The 18916-nt window shown below is 34.9% G+C and overlaps 1 protein-coding gene and 1 long non-coding RNA gene across 14 annotated transcripts; one reads left to right on the top strand and one right to left on the bottom strand.

Moving 5' to 3' along the window:
* Positions 1-689: 689 nt before the first annotated feature.
* On the top strand, positions 690-18014 carry LOC127719356 (splicing factor 3B subunit 4-like). Of its 12 annotated transcripts, XM_052225445.1 has the most exons (15): positions 690-786; positions 8196-8279; positions 8785-8930; positions 10248-10376; positions 10793-10973; positions 12210-12377; positions 13329-13448; positions 13823-13899; positions 13999-14097; positions 14296-14394; positions 14693-14791; positions 14990-15088; positions 15188-15245; positions 16602-16751; positions 17292-18014. In XM_052225445.1, the coding sequence occupies exons 1-15, from the start codon at positions 753-755 to the stop codon at positions 17459-17461; spliced, it is 1713 nt and encodes a 570-aa protein (XP_052081405.1). In that variant the 5' UTR covers positions 690-752; the 3' UTR covers positions 17462-18014. The 12 variants fall into 12 exon arrangements, with proteins under 12 accessions (XP_052081405.1, XP_052081407.1, XP_052081406.1 ...); XM_052225447.1 differs by lacking the exon at positions 14990-15088; XM_052225446.1 differs by lacking the exon at positions 15188-15245 and having other exon boundaries at positions 14990-15047.
* On the bottom strand, positions 13943-15363 carry LOC127719364 (uncharacterized). 2 transcript variants are annotated; one of them, XR_007990236.1, is made up of 3 exons: positions 15333-15363; positions 14575-14636; positions 13943-13979 (listed from the first exon to the last, which is right to left on the bottom strand). It is a non-coding gene; the product is annotated as an uncharacterized LOC127719364 (long non-coding RNA). The 2 variants fall into 2 exon arrangements; XR_007990237.1 differs by lacking the exons at positions 13943-13979; positions 14575-14636 and adding exons at positions 14242-14375; positions 14674-14735.
* Positions 18015-18916: the final 902 nt, after the last annotated feature.

Below are 18916 nucleotides of genomic sequence, written 5' to 3'. Positions count from 1 at the left end.
ATTGTGTTATATGCATTGATTGTTATATGTATTAATTGTTCATTTTAATGTGTGAAGGCCTCGTGTGAGATTAACAATTGTATGTTAAATGAGTTACCTTTGTTAAATAAAGAATTTATTATTATTATTATTATAAACGTCCGTTTTTCGCTACCATTAGCGTCAAATGAGCCTTAATTTTTTAATGTCATTCGTCAAATCTATTTTGTAGCTACCGTAAGCATCAAATTGAGTAAAATATTTATCGTTAACGTTATTTTAATAAATATTTTATCTTCTTTTTTCATGTGGGGTACCCCATTCCTACCCTTTCATATATACATGTACAAAATAGCACCTCTCTTTTGTTCCAATATTTTTTTCTATTTTGAGATTATTGCCCTTTATAAAGTTTATAATACACAGGCCTACAGAAGGGATCATCAACCTTGAACTATTTCTTAATGTGTTCTTAAATGTTTTTTTTGGGTTTTTTGGGGGGAGGGGGTATTTGTGGTAAGCTATTGACCCTAGTCTTTCACAATATCTGTCACCTTATATCAAACTGTATAATGTACTTTTTGTTGCTGAGAAGTATATATATTCAGCATCACATAATTGCATTAAATAAAATTCTATGAACTTCATATGTGAGAAATAATGTATATGGCGGGAAATTAAAGGGCAATAATGCTAAATGAACTTCCGGTATATAGCGCCATCTTCTAAAAACATTGCTAAAATAAACGTACACACGCTGTTCGTCGTGTACGATGGCAGCAGGGCCTATTGCAGAAAGAAATCAAGGTAAAATATAGCAGCAATGAAATATTCAGTATGTTTTCAAAATACGATGTGAATGCCTTAAAAGACAATTTCGCAATCAACCAATTATTTGTAGAAAGTGAAAAAGGGGGAGGTTAACCTCGTAACCTGTTACCTAGTCTTCTGCTTCTGCTTCTGCCTGATAATGGCCACAATCAACGAGCTGATTATTATGCCATGACTTAGGTGCGCATACAGACCCCCTCCCCCACCCCCCAATTTGATAATTTAGTTCAGCTTTGTCAGCGAGGCTTTAAAAGCTTTGACTGACGGTGCTGATGCTACCCCAGGACTCGGCAGGAGGGAGAGCGTTCCAATCCCTGATCGTTCTCGGGAAAAATGAGTACTTCCTGTAATCACTTCTGGATGCTGGAATTTGGAAACTTTTGTCGTGCATGTTCCTCGACAGTCGTGTTGGTTGCATAAGACGACCTTCCTTAGTTACAGCCACTTTGTTGTTTTCTATTTTATAGAACATAGTAAGTCTGGCGTCTTTTCGCCTTTTTTCCAGAGATGGCCATTCCAGGTGCTCAATCATTTTGCTGATACTTGAGTGATTATGGTGTTTGTTGGAAACATATCTTGCTGCTTGTCTCTGGACCATTTCTAGACGATCTATTTGGGTTTTAAAGTATGGGTCCCATACTGGACTTGCATACTCTATTATTGGTCTTGCGAGGCTTTTGTATGCATTTTCTTTGACTGAAGTTGCTCCTATGTTTAGATTTCTCTTAAGAAAGCCTATTGTCCTATTGGCTTTGTTACATATGTTATTGATATGATCATTCCACTTCAGTTCGGATGTGAAGGTGCAACCAAGGTATTTAGCACTCTTGACAGGTTCAAGTTTGTGGCCATGCAATGTGTACGATGTTGGAATGGTGTTGTTTTTGCTGCTGATGGTAAGAACGTTGCATTTGTCCGGATGGAAGGACATTTTCCATTTGACTTCCCATGTTCCCAGTTTGTCCAGGTCGCTTTGGAGGTCGTTTGAGTCGTTGTCAGATGAGATGGTAAGATATGCTATTGTGTCATCAGCAAATAGGCGGACAGTGGATTTGACCCCATCTGGCATGTCGTTGATGTAAAACAAGAATAATGCAGGACCAAGTACAGAGCCTTGGGGAACTCCAGATTCTACATCAATATGTGATGAGCTCTCTCCATCCACTACGACTGCTTGCGTTCGATGGGATAAGAAGCTGGCAATCCATCTATTGATTTTACCACTGATACTGTAATGTTCTAGTTTGTGTACCAGGAGACTATGACTGACTTTGTCAAATGCCTTTGAGAAATCCATTATAAGAACATCTGTCTGTTTACCTGCACTCATATTTTTAGTGATGTCATCCACGAATTCGATTAGTTGGGTTTCGCACGGGCGTTTACTACGGAAACCATGTTGTAACGGATAGAGGATTTGATGTTGATCAGCATGTTTCATGATATGGCTTGTAACTATATGCTCTATTAGTTTGCAGCAAATACAAGTTAGAGAGATTGGTCTATAGTTTTCTGCTTTATATCTTTCTCCTTTCTTGTATACTGGTGTTACGTTCGCATTTCTCCAGTCAGGTGGTACATCCCCAGTTTCTATTGATGTTTTGAAAATGATTGTAAGGATTGGGGCTATTTCTGTGGCCAGTTCGTTGAGTAGTTTAGGTTTTATAGTATCTGGTCCAGCTGCTTTATTTGGATTTATTTTTGTCAGAAGTTTGAGTATACCATTTTCTGTGATGTTGAGTTCCTCTGCTGAGGGATATTGACCTGGCATATTGCATCTGGATTTAAACTCGTATTCATTATATGTGTCCTTGGTGGAAAAGGCAGATTGGAATTGCTTGTTTAGAATGGTTGCTTGGTCTACAGGGTGTGTGTGTAGTATACCTTCACTGCGAAGTCTGTAAATTCCACCTTTATCAGATTGGTCAACAATAAAAATGGTAAAAAGTGTAATTTCCTATTTTCATTATCATCACAGACATCAGATTATGAGACTACCACTCTGTCAAATAACCTAGGCACATGAACAGATGAAGATATTGGAAGAATATAAATCATTGGTCCATAGAATTGAGGCAGTTCTAAGATACCAAAGGGATATATAAACTCATAAGTCCAAGACAAACTGACAATGCCATGTCAAAAATATACAAAACTGCGAAAAGACCGTCTACAAAACACAACATAGAAAACTGAAAGTGAAGACTGAGCAACACGAACCCACCAAAAACTGGGGTATAGGGTCCTTTCGTCCTATTAAAAAAAATATATTAATAAATCCTGTACCACGACTCCCGAGGGCTCTGATTTGACCCGAGAACTTGATTTTATATGGTGTTATACTGCTTTTACAGACATTAAAGTATATAATTTCAAGATATTAGTCATTTTTACTCAAAGTACAATTTAACTATGATTCGTTAAGATGTTTAAAAATATATGTTTCCAGATCTGAGTGAATTATATTGTATTCTTATATTATGATATGTTTAAATGCTGTTATAACAGTACAATTTTCTCAACATATCTCCTTTTAGTTTTAAACTTAGAACAAAGCCATAGAGTAATATCAATAAAAGAAATATGACCAAAAATATCTAACGTTGAACATCAAAATGTAGCCTGACAATTACACTGAAGCATACATATGCCTTTGTATAAGAATGTGAAAATGTCTGAATCTCAGCAATATCTTCAAACTTTTTTCTTGAAATAAATTCAAGTCTGGGTTTTTTTTCTCGCTGTGTCTGTTACGAAAGTTGTGGAAGCCATGCATATGAAAATAAGAAGATATGGTACGATTGCCAATGAGACAGCTCTCCACAAGAGACCAAATGACACAGAAATTAACAACTATAGGTCACCGTACAGCCTTCAACAATGAGTAATATATATAGCCATCCTACATTCCTGCGTCAAGGTGGTCTACATTTGGATCAATTTTTTTGGCTGCAGATGCGATTTCCTGATCACGAAAAAGGCTTCTGTTCAGTACGTAGGTGAAACTGGACAATATTTATCTAAACGCACTCAAGAACATCTGTATTGTTTTAAAAGACCCAATAAATTCAAAAGTATCATTTATCAACACCTTAAGAAGCACAATCATCCTATTAAATATTTAGCAGTTCAACCTTTAGAAGTAGTAAATAAGCAGCCTGGTGAATCTCATTCAAAGTTTGTACGATCACGGAAAATAATTGAATTAAATTGGATTAAAAAATTACAGACAGTCTACCCTCTCGGTCTTAATGATAATATCATGGGAATTGGTAATATATCAAGAACCTATTCTGTTAACATTTTTGATATAGTTTCTAAAACTGTTCGTAAAAACTGTTCTCATGGTCGTAGAAAAAATCGCAATCAAAGAAAATTTCGGACCAATCATACCAATATTTCGGACCTAATTTCTATTTCAAAAAACAACGGCAGACATTATCTGTTAACAAAGCTCTGTTCATTACCGGTTAATAAGTTAAATAAAATTTTAGAGGATTGCAACACAATTTCATATAGCAGTCCTAAGTATGAAATCGTTCAAATTTTAATGGCATACATTGTATTGTTATTCTAAACTGTTTCCCAAAATTGATCGCCCTGAAGATCATAAAAAACAGTTTATTAAAATAAAGTATGTCAATAAAGGTTTTGATTTTGTAAATATTGCCGGTATTTTTAACGACCATTCTGTTAAAGAACAAATTCCGGGATATTTTGATAATACTGAGCTCCCTCTTATTTGTTATATTTACAAGAAATCTACCCGGAAATTTGTGTTTAATTATAGCCAATTGTGTAAAGATTTTAATATCAGTGAAAATACACCTACTTCATTTAATTGCAGTAATTCCGAATACATTTATGGACCCATTTCCCATGTTATAACAAGAGATCTTAACATCGTTCAAGACCGAGAGTTAAAATCATTCCTCAGTAAAGGACCTAAATATCGTCCCCCGTCAATTATTAATTGGAATGAGTGTCGTAATATCATCCACGACTCACTCCATACTTACTGTTTGAAATGGATAAAACGGGAAAAAGCTGACAAAAAATCTTTGGACTCTTTTTTTAATTCAGTAATGAACATAGTTGATATACGTATTCAACATTTTAAAGAACATTTTACTCTTAACAATAACCACAATAAACCTATTTCTAGTATCAAACATAAACTAAAAGAACTAGCCAAGGAATTTGTTTTTGTCCCGGCCGATAAAGCTGCTAATAATATTATTATTGTTTGACGTAAATTTTACATTGAGGTTCTGAAAAAAGAAATCACCAATTCACCAACATTCCAACTGACTCCATTTTCAGAAAACGACATCTGTAACAAACATAAACTTTTAGCTACCGCTTTACAAGCAGAACCAAATACAATGAAAGTCCCAACTATGTATTGGCTTCCGAAGCTACACAAAACACCTTACAAATATAGATTCATTTCGTCTTCAAGCCATTGTTCCACTACTAAATTGTCTATTCTTCTTACCAGTACACTTGGTACAATCAAAAACCTGATAATAAATTGTTCAAATAAGGCCTTCGAAAATAGTGGAATTAATTACTTTTGGAGTGTCAAGAACTCGTTGGAAGTACTTGATAAATTACATGCATATATTGGTGATTTTGAATCTGTTCAAAGTTTTGATTTTTCTACCCTATATACCACATTGCCTCACATTCTCATTAAGAAAAAATTCACACACCTAATTAAATGGGCATTTAAAAAGTCAGAATGTGAATATATATGTTCAAACTCTTTTAGGTCATTTTTTAGTAGCAATAAACAAAAAAACTATGTCAATTGGACATGCTTTGATACTATATATGCCCTTGAAGTTTTACTAAATAACATTTTTGTTCGCTTTGGAGATTACGTATATCGTCAGGTTATCGGAATTCCAATGGGGACTAACTGTGCACCACTAATTGTGGACCTTTTTTTGTATTGCTATGAGTTACAATTTATGACAAAAATCAGCAAAGACCCATCAAAACAACATCTGATACACAAATTTAATAATACTTTTAGATATTTGGATGATATTTTGGCTCTCAATAATGACGACTTCAGTATGTATACTAAAGAAATTTATCCTGTTGAACTTACTTTAAATAAAGCTAATACTAACAATGACCACTGCCCTTTCCTCGATCTTGATATCTATATCATTAATGGAAAGCTTAATACTAAAATATATGATAAAAGAGATGATTTTTCATTTCCCATCGTTAATTATCCATTTTTAGATGGTGACGTTCCCTTGTCACCATCTTACGGTGTTTATATATCTCAACTTGTACGATTCGCTCGTGTATGTAACAATGTTTTAGATTTTAACGAGAGAAATTTATGTATTACTGAAAAATTATTACACCAGGGTTTTCGATATCACAAACTAGTCAAAACATTTACTAAATTTTATCATCGGTATAAGGACATCATTCGTAAATATAGCTCAACATGCAGACTTCTTATACGTTCAGTTATTTCACATCCAATTTTTTATGGAAATATTCTTTATAAAGCACAAAAATGTCAGTATTCACCTCTGAAGATAACAAAACCTTTAAATAGACTTATTAAGAAGGGATATAGTTACGATACTGTTGTCAGGTCATTAAAGATTGCATATTTTGGCGTTAATATTGATTCACTTATAGGGTCTTTGCATCGGCACTAAACACATTTATTTTAAAAAAACCAGTTGTTGGCATGACAGGGGTTATGTTCTTCTCATATACATTGTATGTTATGATGGTATATGATACTAAACCCCTAACGGGAAGGATTGTGCCTGATATTCATATGATGAAGACATAATCTTTCAATCAGTTTAATTGAAGTCTGGAGCTGGCATGTCAGTTAACTGCTAGTAGTCTGTTGTTATTTATGTATTATTGTCATTTTGTTTATTTTCTTTGGTTACATCTTCTGACATCAGACTCGGATTTCTCTTGAACTGAATTTTAATGTGCGTATTGTTATGCGTTTACTTTTCTACATTGGCTAGAGGTATAGGGGGAGGGTTGAGATCTCATAAACATGTTTAACCCCGCCGCATTTTTGCGCCTGTCCCAAGTCAGGAGCCTCTAGCCTTTGTTAGTCTTGTATTATTTTTAATTTTAGTATCTTGTGTACAATTTGGAGTTTAGTGTGGCGTTCATTATCACTGAACTAGTATATATATTTGTTTAGGGGCCAGCTGAAGGACGCCTCCGGGTGCAGGAATTTCTCGCTGCATTGAAGACCTGTTGGTGACCTTCTGCTGTTGTCTGTTCTATGGTCGGGTTGTTGTCTCTTTGACACATTCCCCATTTCCATTCTCAATTTTATTCTGTCCAGGTTTCATAAAATTCCATGAAGGTTTGACAAAGTTACCTGTATTGATGTTAAAAAAAGAAATAAAACCTATGTAATTACAATTTTACAGTTACGGTAGCTATCTCAGACAAGAAAATAGGTTTGATGAAACCATTTAAGACTTGGGACTTTTTGTCATATAAATGGCGTTCATATAGTTACTAGAATTAGACAATACGGATACATGTCATGGAATCCCTGGTTTATTTTTGAATAATTAATCATAATTTACGATAAAAAAAAATATGATGATAAGAAAGTATTAGGTGGATCATCTAAAAGTCAACCAATTCCCATTCTAAAAACATGCATGGGTAAAGTTAACACTGGACAAAATAAGCTTTACAAGAAAAAAAAAAGAGGTAATGCATCTACAGCTCATGTTACAAAAAAAGATACGGGGAAAATACGAAAAACTTCTGACAAGGTATCGTCTGACTTCTACATATACCATCAGGCCTAAAAAAAACAACCTGTGTTTCCATTAACATACTGAAAAAATTAGGATAGAAAGATAGGGAAATAATTTTTTTGTTGAATTTTGGACCAATTTAAACAAGGGAAGTTGACTTTAATAGTTCTTGTTCTAAAATGACAACACAATCTTTAGGGTGGCACTGAGAATTAGGGTATGTAGGTTAACAGAAACACGAGACCTCATGACATGATATTGCTTCTGTTTTCTGTATCCCTGTTAAAAGGAATGTTGTTGCAGACAATGATGCATTAGATGAACAGAAAGAATCTTTTAAAAAAAAAGAATTGTTTCATTTGTTGAGGTTTTACAGTACAATTTATGTAAAGTGAAAAAGGTAAACAGCTAAAGAGTGATAACAACTGGACCCTTTAGCATGTTTAGCACAATGATTAGGAAAAGACTTTAAACGAAGAGAAATTAAACATGTTAAAGGAGGGATTTTAATAACCATGTCATGGTTTAATATTGAAATTTTAGGTTTTCCTTGATTGTTTCAAAATATACATTTAAAAAATACAAATTTGAATGTTTTAGATGCGACTGTCTATGTTGGTGGATTGGATGATAAAGTAACAGAAGCCATACTATGGGAGCTGTTTCTACAAGCAGGACCTGTGGGTAAGTAACCGAGGCAATACTAGGGCAACTGTATCTTTAGGCAAATTCTGTAGGTAAGTAAAAACTCACCAAACTGAGGCAATACTGTGGGAACTATCTATAGGCAGATCCTGTACAGGTGTATTAGTTACTGACGGAGGTCATATTGTGGGAAACTTTCCTAAGGCAGGTCATATGGATAAGTGACTGAGGCCATACTATGTGAGCTGTTTCTACAGGCAGGGTCTGTTAGGTAAGAGTCCATTTTATTGGAATTTCTACAGGCAAGTCTTGTAGGTACATGAAAGAAAGTTCTTGTACATTTTTGTATGTTTGCACATCAGGTACTCTTTCTATAAGCAGTTTCTTTGGACAAGTTGAACCCTCGTATCTGTATGTGATTAGTGGAATACCGCAAGTATTTGAAAAAATCAGAATGGTTGATCAAGAACAGGGCAAGATATTCTTCTTGGGTTAGCGGTTAGAAGATGTAATATTCTAACCTCTGTATTTTATTGTTTTTCAGTGAATGTCCACATGCCCAAGGACCGTGTAACACAGAGTCATCAAGGATATGGTTTTGTGGAATTCATGGGAGAAGAAGATGCAGATTATGCAATAAAAATTATGAACATGATAAAATTATATGGTAAACCTGTCCGGGTTAATAAGGTAAACTTAAGCTGGTGACTTGAAAGACGTACAGTTCAGGGGCAGATACATCTTATATCAAAACAAGAAGATGTGGTATGATTGCCAATGAGACAACTTCCCACAAGATACCAAATGACGTTGAAGTTAACACCTTTAGGTCACTGTATGGCCTTCAATAATGAGTAAAATCCATACCTCATTGTAAGCAATAAAAGGCCACGTAATGACAAATGTAAAACAATTGAAACGAGAAAACTATCAGCCTGATTTATGTGCATAACAATAAAAGAAAAACCTATATGATATACAGCAATGAACTACAACCACTAAATTATAGGCTCCTGATTTTGGACAGACACATACTGAATGTATCAGGTTTAAGTATTTTTATTGGCGCCAAACCCTCCCTCTAACCTAAGACATCGGTGTAACAGTACAACACAAAAATACAAAACTAAAAAAATCAGTTGAAAAGGGCTTAACTTATCAGATCAATACAAAGCACAAAAACAACTAACAAAAAACACAAAAGACACAAAAGTACAGATCTGAGAGTACTCTCAGTTACTGGAAGCCAGTTCAAAGCCAATAACAACTAAAAAAAAATCATGTATCTAAGACTAAAATATCAATCAGTACACATCCAACATATAATGGATTTAATTAAAGATGTCATTTACAGTCCTTGTGCAATGCCAATATATAGATTGTAGGACGCGAATGTACATATGTGTTTAGCAATAACATTAAGTTTTATTTTAAAGCAATATTTGTACAGGTAAAAACAATATTCAAAGATCTAATTACATTGTTAAGATCTAATTACATTGTTAAATTGATAACCTTTAAGAATAAGTTCAAAGGATTGATAGATTTACTCAGATCGTATCTAAAGTTACAGGCTCAGTAAACAACATCACCGTAAAAATTAGGATGTGCTATTTTATTTGTAATAGGTTATAGTACGTCTGAAATGACAATGATATATATGAAAACAATCCATGATTAATGCTCATGGGGATTTCATGGGAATAGGTGAACCATGAATTTAAGTGTTCAACTTAGTACAAATTGCTTATAGGCTTTTATGCAGACTGTCAAAAACACACAAAGAAGTTTCAGAAAAAAATACAAGTTTTTCCTAAATCCATGAACAAATTGATACCCAAGAAAATAATGAATTCACAGTTATGAAAAGAAAACAATACCTTGGTTTAGCTCTTACTCAATCTGAGTCTGGTATAGTTTTGAATACATAGTAGAGGACTAAAGTCTGACACCAACTTAAAATGATTTAAAACTTATATACACAAAATTCATTTTGAATATTTGTAGGCCTCTGCACATCAGAAGAACTTGGATGTAGGAGCCAATATATTTATTGGTAACTTGGATCCTGAAGTTGACGAGAAACTGTTATATGATACATTCAGTGCTTTTGGAGTCATATTACAAACACCTAAGGTATGATATCACTATGTGTGTGTGTTTTATCATAGGGAATCACTGAAGCATGACTGGAGCGGGCTGCCCCCCCCCCCCCCCCCCCCCCCCCCCCCCCTTATGAAAAGTTCTGGATCCGCCACTGTTTATCAATCTTTGGAATTCAATGATTAACTAGAGGTAGTCTTGACTTTAATTAAGAGTATACCTGTAAAACTAAAAAGGACCAGTTTCTAAATTGTTTATGATTCTGTACAAATGCTCGGACAAATAAAAGTTGAATGAATCAAGTAAGTGGTGGGAATCTATTGTTATCATTTTTGTTTATTTTGAATATAGGTCTTGAGAGATCCAGCTTCATGGAAATCTAAATGATATGTATTTTTATGCTTTGTGAGTTCTTGTCATGGACTTCATCGTCTTTATTTTTATTATAGATCATGAGAGATCCCGATTCAGGGAACTCCAAAGGATATGCCTTTATTAACTTTGCCAGTTTTGAAGCATCTGATGCTGCCATAGAAGCTATGAATGGACAATATTTGTGCAATAGAGCTATAACGATCTCATATGCATTTAAAAAAGATTCAAAAGGAGAAAGACATGGATCTGCAGCAGGTTTGAATACTTGGGGCTGAAAAGGGGGGGTTCATTTTTGAACTTTCATGATTTCTTGGTAAAACTTTCAGATTAAGATTGACACCTTATCAGTCTGTTTGAGGTACTATATTATAGTGGTAATAACTGGCTGTTTCTGTATTGGACCTGTTTTAGATTCAAGGTTAGCTACATTGGCTCCCTAGACTTGAAGAGTCAATGACCAATCCAGATGATCAAGAATCTATAACAGGGCTTGATTCTAGTTCTTCGTTTAAACTAAGAAACTTGCTGTGAAGCTGGTACAGGATTTAATATTTGAACTTGTCTTATCACAGTCATGTTGCAATTTTGTCAATATTGATGTAACTTCTGATTTCTCGTCCAAATACTTAATCTATGCAGGGAAGAATAAATCAGACATTTTAAACTTTTTTACTCTTTAATGGTCTTCGTTCAGATGATTGATAGAAGGAAATGAAACAGTGATAATAATCACAAGTTTAACTCAGAAGGCGGTGGAATATTTCTGTTTCGATCGTTACAATACAAGGACCATGATTTATATAAAATTAAGGAGATGTGGTATGATTGCCAATGAGACCACTATCCACCAGGCTTCAAATGTAATGGATGTATGTAATTATATGTCAACTCATCAAAATTTCATATTCAGTATTTCAAGTTGGGAAAATATGTACCCTTTAATCTTAGATATTTTGTAGAGCTAAAATTAAAGAAGATAACAGAATTCTAATAGCCAAATAAATAACAATATTTACTTGAAAAAAAATACAAGATTTAAACTGAATGTGTATTTATATCAAAGAAGAGAATGTTGTGTATTTTGAATTTTGTTAGCACATTTTGTCATTAAGGTACCTTGATTTTATAATGTTGTACTGTTATATAATTTCAAAATTGATTTCTCTAATTTTTATCTTAAAATTTTAATTAGGGCTATTCCATTAAAATGTATGTGGGAGGGTAGGAAGGGACTTTCAAAATATCCCTACAACCAAGAACCATTTTTTAGATAATTTTGCAAAATGGTAATAGACACATACTGAAAAAAGACCCATGACCCACATTCAATAATGAAACTTCCCTTCCTACCCTCCCACATACATTTTAATGGAATAGCCCTTAGCTTGAAGCTAAGAATTTTAGAAACAAGACTTTTGTAATATTCCTCTATGACAGAATGTTTTAGATTTTTTAATTTTAAACTATATTTTCTTGTTATTTTTATTCCAGAAAGACTACTGGCTGCCAAAAATCCATTATCATTAACAGACAGACCACATCAGTTGTTTGCAGATGCCCCACCCCCTCCACAACAACCCCCAGGTCCAGGACCTCCATCATCCATGGCCCCTCCTCCACCTCCACCAATGGGAGGATTAATGTCATCAGGACAAGCAGGTTTGTCAAAGAAAGGATAGATTTTTTTTGTGGAAATAATAGATATTGAGTTTAAATTTTATACAAATATAATAAATGATAAAAAAAAAAAACAGTATTGGACAGTGGTTAGCTGATTAATAGACAACACAAAACAAATCTTGAGAGAAAAACCTGAAGTTTACACAAAGAGCTCAAAAGTGGTACTCGATTCTACAAAGGGACTTCCAAAAGTGTAAAGTACTGCACAATTTTACTGAAGGACTACAAAGGCTTAATTCATGGGAACTCCAGTATTTAACAACAAGTTCTAGGTGTCTTATAAAACCATTTCACTTCTGGAAAAAAATCATTTTCAACTGTTTTACCAGAGTAAATAGAAGGCAAGAAGCATTATTGCAAATATACAATAAATAAATTCAGATGTATTTTAACTAGCTCAGGATAGCCTTGATTACTCTGACATGTTCCAAATCCTTATATAGTTTTAATTAGGGTCCTACATCATTGATGGAAGAGTTTAATGTTAGCAAATTTGTGTGAGTGTGATTTCTGCATTTCTTTCCCCTTTGAAAAGAAACACTTTAGGAGTATAACTTTTTTTGTGGTAATACCATGTACAGGTGAACAACAAATTAAAGTGTTCAAAATAATAAAATTTTCCATAATCTTATATGCCTAAAAAAACCATGACACAAGTATGCACCAAACAAATATTTCCTCTAACCACAAAAAAGAATTCAAAGTAAACAAAATGTATTAAAAAAATGGTACAATTTTGATCTCAAAGAATGACAAAACAAAAGAAAAAGGAATACACCTAATGACTATGTAATCAACTGATTGGTAAAGCAAACATGACCTGATGAATAAAATTTGTCGTCAAACAATCTATTGTGTAAAAACAATTATTGTCCTGAACAAATAGGATCTAACTGAAAACCCAAAACTTTAATAAAATTTCTATTTCAGGTCCTCCAACATCGATGTCAAATGTTCCCCCTCCTCCAGTGCCACCCCCATCATCACAGCATCTGCCACCACCACCTGTGCCACCCATGGGAATGCCACCATTCCCACCAGGACATCCAGGTAGGTATTAGTAAGACAATGTTTGGTAAACCTGTTTTATTGGTAACATATAAGTTCATTTATTTTAAATGTAAACAGTTAACGTTGCTTCTTTGAAAATGTCAGGAGACAAGAAAATCAGAAAAAATATGTTTTATCAGCGAAATCGACAAATAAATTATGGAAAAGGTTTATTGTCAACTGTTCTAGGCAGATAAAAGGTCTTTATGTATGTTAAAACACTTTAAACATCTAGATCTCAGATACTATTAAAAAAATATCACCAAATAAATCAAGGCAAAATTTAAGAAAATAGTGATAATCAATTTATTTGATAATTATCCTTTTGAGTCGAGATTTACTGTTTATGTCAAACAATTATTATTTAATTTTAGGACAAATGCCATTTATGCATCCTCCAATGCAGCGACCCCCTCCACCTTCATCAATGCCAGGAACAACTGGAGCACAGGTATCGCATGCTCCACCCCCTCCACATTATTCACAACCAGGACCTCCAAGATATCCAGGTATGTATAACAACAGAATTACCTGTACAACAGGAGCACAGGTATCACATGATCCACCCCCTCCACATTATTCACAACCAGGACCTCCAAGATATCCAGGTATGTATAACAACAGAATTACCTGTACAACGGGAGCACAGGTACCACATGATCCAACCCCTCCACATTACTCACAATCAGGACCTCCAAGATATCCAGGTATGTATAACAACAGAATTACCTGTACAACGGGAGCACAGGTATCACATGATCCACCCCCTCCACATTATTCACAACCAGGACCCCCAAGATATCCAGGTATGTATAACAACAGAATTACCTGTACAACGGGAGCACAGGTATCACATGATCCACCCCCTCCACATTATTCACAACCAGGACCCCCAAGATATCCAGGTATGTATAACAACAGAATTACCTGTACAACGGGAGCACAGGTATCACATGATCTACCCCCATCCACATTATTCACAACCAGGACCCCCAAGATATCCAAGTATGTATATCAACAGAATTACCTGTACAACGGGAGCACAGGTATCACATGATCCACCCCATCCACATTATTCACAACCAGGACCCCCAAGATATCCAAGGATGTATATCAACAGAATTACCTGTACAACGGGAGCACAGGTATCACATGATCCACCCCCTCCACATTATTCACAACCAGGACCTCCAAGATATCCAGGTATGTATAACAACAGAATTACCTGTACAACAGGAGCACAGGTATCACATGATCCACCCCCTCCACATTATTCACAACCAGGACCTCCAAGATATCCAGGTATGTATAACAACAGAATTACCTGTACAACGGGAGCACAGGTAACACATGATCCAACCCCTCCACATTACTCACAACCAGGACCTCCAAGATATCCAGGTATGTATAACAACAGAATTATCTGTACAACGGGAGCACAGGTATCACATGATCTACCCCCTCCACATTATTCACAACCAGGACCCCAAAGATATCCAGGTATGTATAACAACAGAATTACCTGTACAACGGGAGCACAGGTATCACATGATCCACCCCCTCCACATTATTCACAACCAGGACCCCCAAGATATCCAGGTATGTATAACAACAGAATTACCTGTACAACGGGAGCACAGGTATCACATGATCCACCCCATCCACATTATTCACAACCAGGACCCCCAAGATATCCAAGTATGTATATCAACAGAATTACCTGTACAAAGGGAGCACAGGTATCACATGATCCACCCCCTCCACATTATTCACAACCAGGACCCCCAAGATATCCAGGTATGTATAACAACAGAATTACCTGTACAACAGGACCCCCGAGATATCCAGGTATGTATAACAACAGAATTACCTGTACAACAGGACCCCCAAGATATCCAGGTATGTATAACAACAGAATTATGGATTAAGGAATAACAGTACTGTAACTGAAGAGTTGTCAACGTCAATTGGTGATTTGAGGGTCGCAAATGCAGTTTTTCTGGAGACGTGTAGCAAGATGTTGCTCGGCTACATTTTATCTCCGTGATTAGGAATTCCATTAATTGCTAGGTTTAGCCCTGAAAGAACAATAACTCTATGACATATGATATTCAATTTCCATGCTTCTGGGGTGCATTTAGGTTGCCCATTTCCAAAATAAATTTAATTATGAAACAAACATTAATTTGATAGGATTTTGTGCATTGCTAAAGGTTAAGCCTAGATATTCTTCCACAGAATTAATGAAAGAAAATATGTTTCTGCTGGTATTTTTTCTTGGAAATCAACCATGCAGCTTGTTGTCACATTTATCTCATTTCACTAAGTAAACCTTCAAGCTTGCATCACACTTAATTTGTTATTATACTGTTTCAGTAAAAATATATATCTTACCAGAAGAAATAATGTATTGAATACAGATGAGATGTTTTCCAAGATGATACAGATATTTATGCAGCTCAATTATCTCCCTTGTCCTATAGACTTTTTCTGATAAGTTTCAAAAGTGCAAACTTTTTTAATACCTTACTTTGAAGTTGAAACAAATTTCTTTATTTAAGCTATACATTAATCCTATTAAGACACATAAAAAAATGGTACCATCTTGATACGTTTATTTGAAGCAAAAGTCAGATTAATATTTAGAACTGCCTCCCATTTAATACAGAAATTATGTGAGGAATTCATTTAAAGTATGAATGTTCATTAAATATGACAAAAAATGAAAATAAGTGTGACATTTGATAAATACAAGCATTTGGATATCTTTTCCTGTTGTTTTTTTGGCTATGTGGGTAAATTCAGAAATAAGTTGGAATTGCTATATTATTTGTTTTAAGTTAAAACACTGTATCATCATAACTACAAGGGACCAAAATCCTGAGCTTAATTGGAAAACTACTTAAGAAAAAGGCAATGTAAAATAGACTGGAGACTTTGTTATTGATAAAATTCGACTGCAACTTTAATTCAATTGAATTATAAACAAAGAGATGCTTAACACTCCCTAACCTAAAAACAACAAGGTGTATACAGTTAAGAGCACATACATTTTATTCCATCCACACAGCTTCATAGATAAATCTATTGTCAATATTTGACAAAGGAGATGAAATTGATATTAATACCATCTTTGTATTTCACTCATTTCAGGACCTCCCCCTCCAGGATGGAATAACCAGCAGCGACCACCATACCCAGGACAAGGAGGACCACCACCCCCTCCTCCACCAGGGATGAGACCCCCTCCACCTCCTGGATGGAACGGTCCACCACCACCAGGAATGAGACCACCACCCTTCCGTAAGTAAATCAAAATGTTATAACTTGCCAATGTAGGAGTATGATGTGGATTTATTATAATTGGTGGGGGACCAATTTACATTGTTTCTTGGATATAGGTAAACCACGAATTTAAATGATCAATGAAGAAACAAATTTCTAAAGGCTTGTTTACTTTTATAGGCTTTGACAAAACCTCAAAATCAAATATCCCCATAAAACTATTTTTCCTTGATCCACGTAAAGAAATGAATCCACAGTATTGGATATATTCTGTCCTTGTCTGATTGTAAAAGATATGTATAACATAAATCTTTCGAATACCTTGAAGGATACGTTAAAACTTTATGTTTTATATGTTCCCATATAAAGTGAGACTTTAATATTGCAAGCTCATGCTTTTAAGGGGCTAAAACTTATTTCAGAAACAATTCTAGAATATCAGCTAATTTCATGGAAATTTTTGACTGGGAATGAATGTATTTGTATTTTATATTTGTCTTCCTATAGTTACAACACATTTAATAGATAATAAGATGACATATTGTTCATTATTTGCAGCTGGTGGAAGACCCCCACCCCCAGGGATGAGAGGACCTCCTCCACCAGGCATGGGAGGTCCACCAAGAGGTCCACCAGGGCCTGGACCTCGTGGACCACCACCACCCAGAGGTATGAGAGGTCCGCCACCACCTGGTATGAGGGGACCACCACCACCGCCAAGGAACTGAAGTTTCAGATAGAACATGTTGTGATGAAGTGATCTGGTTGATATAGGATTGGATTATGACATTGTGGACAATATGTAGTTATTATTGTAAAATCTGGGTATAGCGGGACAATATTGACCAGTGTCGACTGTCGAAAAAAACAATTTCTCTGAAAACCCATCAAATTGAAAGACTGAACTATTGTCAGTTATATCAGTATGAAAAGCTTGAACAAATATATTCAAATATCCTGAAGATACGTAGAGATTAAACATTCAGAACTTTTGCCAAAAATTTAAGATAAATTGCTTCTGTTTTAATCATGTGACCATTTTATTTTTAATTTAATGGAAATATCTGAAAAAGCTGATTAATGTTGTTTGTTATTTTTCACTCTGGGCTGCCCTCAAACATTTAGATCTTGAAAAAAAGATTGGAAAAGGGTCATATAAAAAAACACCTTTTTTTAGTATGTTACATTATGTTTAGGTAAAGCAGTCTTGGAATCATGTCATCACATTCAAACACCATGTCATAAATGTTATGTTTATTAATAAAATGTAAATATTGACAACTGCTATTATTATATTTTGAATCTTTCGACCAATGATAAATTTTGGTTGTTATATGGGTGCATACAGATTATAATCAAAGATAATTTTATCTTTTTATTGTGAAATTATTTATTAATTGTATATAACGGTGGCAGAACAGAAGAAGTCATTTTTTCTCGCCTTGATGGAGTAAAAAAGCAAGACATAGGTATGCTTTTTCTGGGGCTGCAGCCTTGACAATGTATTAGTATGTGATTAGGTCTAGTTTATGGTGAACCACTAGTAGTAAGGTCAATGATATTTGGTATTAGCATTATAACATCTCATTTCCATGGAGATTATTTGGCTCTGCCCCCTCAGTCTTGGTCTATTGACTTAAAAACTTTTGCTTAGTTTACATATAAGTTTATGATTAGGTCAGTTTATGGGGAACCACTAGTGGTAGGTCAAACATTCTACAAAGCTGGAACTAAAAGAACATAACCCATACCTAGTGGTGGAGCTGGACAGCAAGCTCAATTGGAACCATCACATTACCTCAAAAATTAACAAAGCTTCACAACAACTGAATTATGTAAGAAGAAATTTATATAGATGCCCTCAAGAAATTAAACAACTCGCTTACATTGCTCTGGTAAGACCACATCTGGAATACAGTAGCTCAGTATGGGACCCCGTTGGAAGGACATCAAACGTATAGAAATGGTACAACACAGGGCGGGAAGATTTGTAACCAAGAACTACAACTACCAACCCGGCTCTATGACCGCAATTATACAATCTTTGAATTGGCCTACCCTTGAAACAAGAAGAACAGCAAATCTCTTAATATTATTTCAGAAAATACTGTACCACCAAGTAGCCACCGAAATTCCCAAATTCTACCTCGTCAACAACAGGATAACACGTCATAGCCACACAG

This window comes from Mytilus californianus, unplaced genomic scaffold, assembly GCF_021869535.1.
Source record: "Mytilus californianus isolate M0D057914Y unplaced genomic scaffold, xbMytCali1.0.p SCAF_11, whole genome shotgun sequence".
Classification (NCBI taxonomy): Eukaryota; Metazoa; Mollusca; class Bivalvia; order Mytilida; family Mytilidae; genus Mytilus; species Mytilus californianus.
The sequence above is the reverse complement of the archived record's forward strand: the minus strand, read 5'-3'. Positions and strand labels throughout refer to the sequence as shown.

Excerpts from the sequence above, each read along its gene's own strand:
- LOC127719356 (XM_052225445.1), top strand. The coding sequence starts at position 753 with ATGGCAGCAGGGCCTATTGCAGAAAGAAATCAAG. Across the intron at positions 787-8,195 it reads TATTGCAGAAAGAAATCAAG|ATGCGACTGTCTATGTTGGT; the intron begins GTAAAATATAGC and ends TGAATGTTTTAG. Across the intron at positions 13,449-13,822 it reads ATTCCCACCAGGACATCCAG|GACAAATGCCATTTATGCAT; the intron begins GTAGGTATTAGT and ends ATTTAATTTTAG.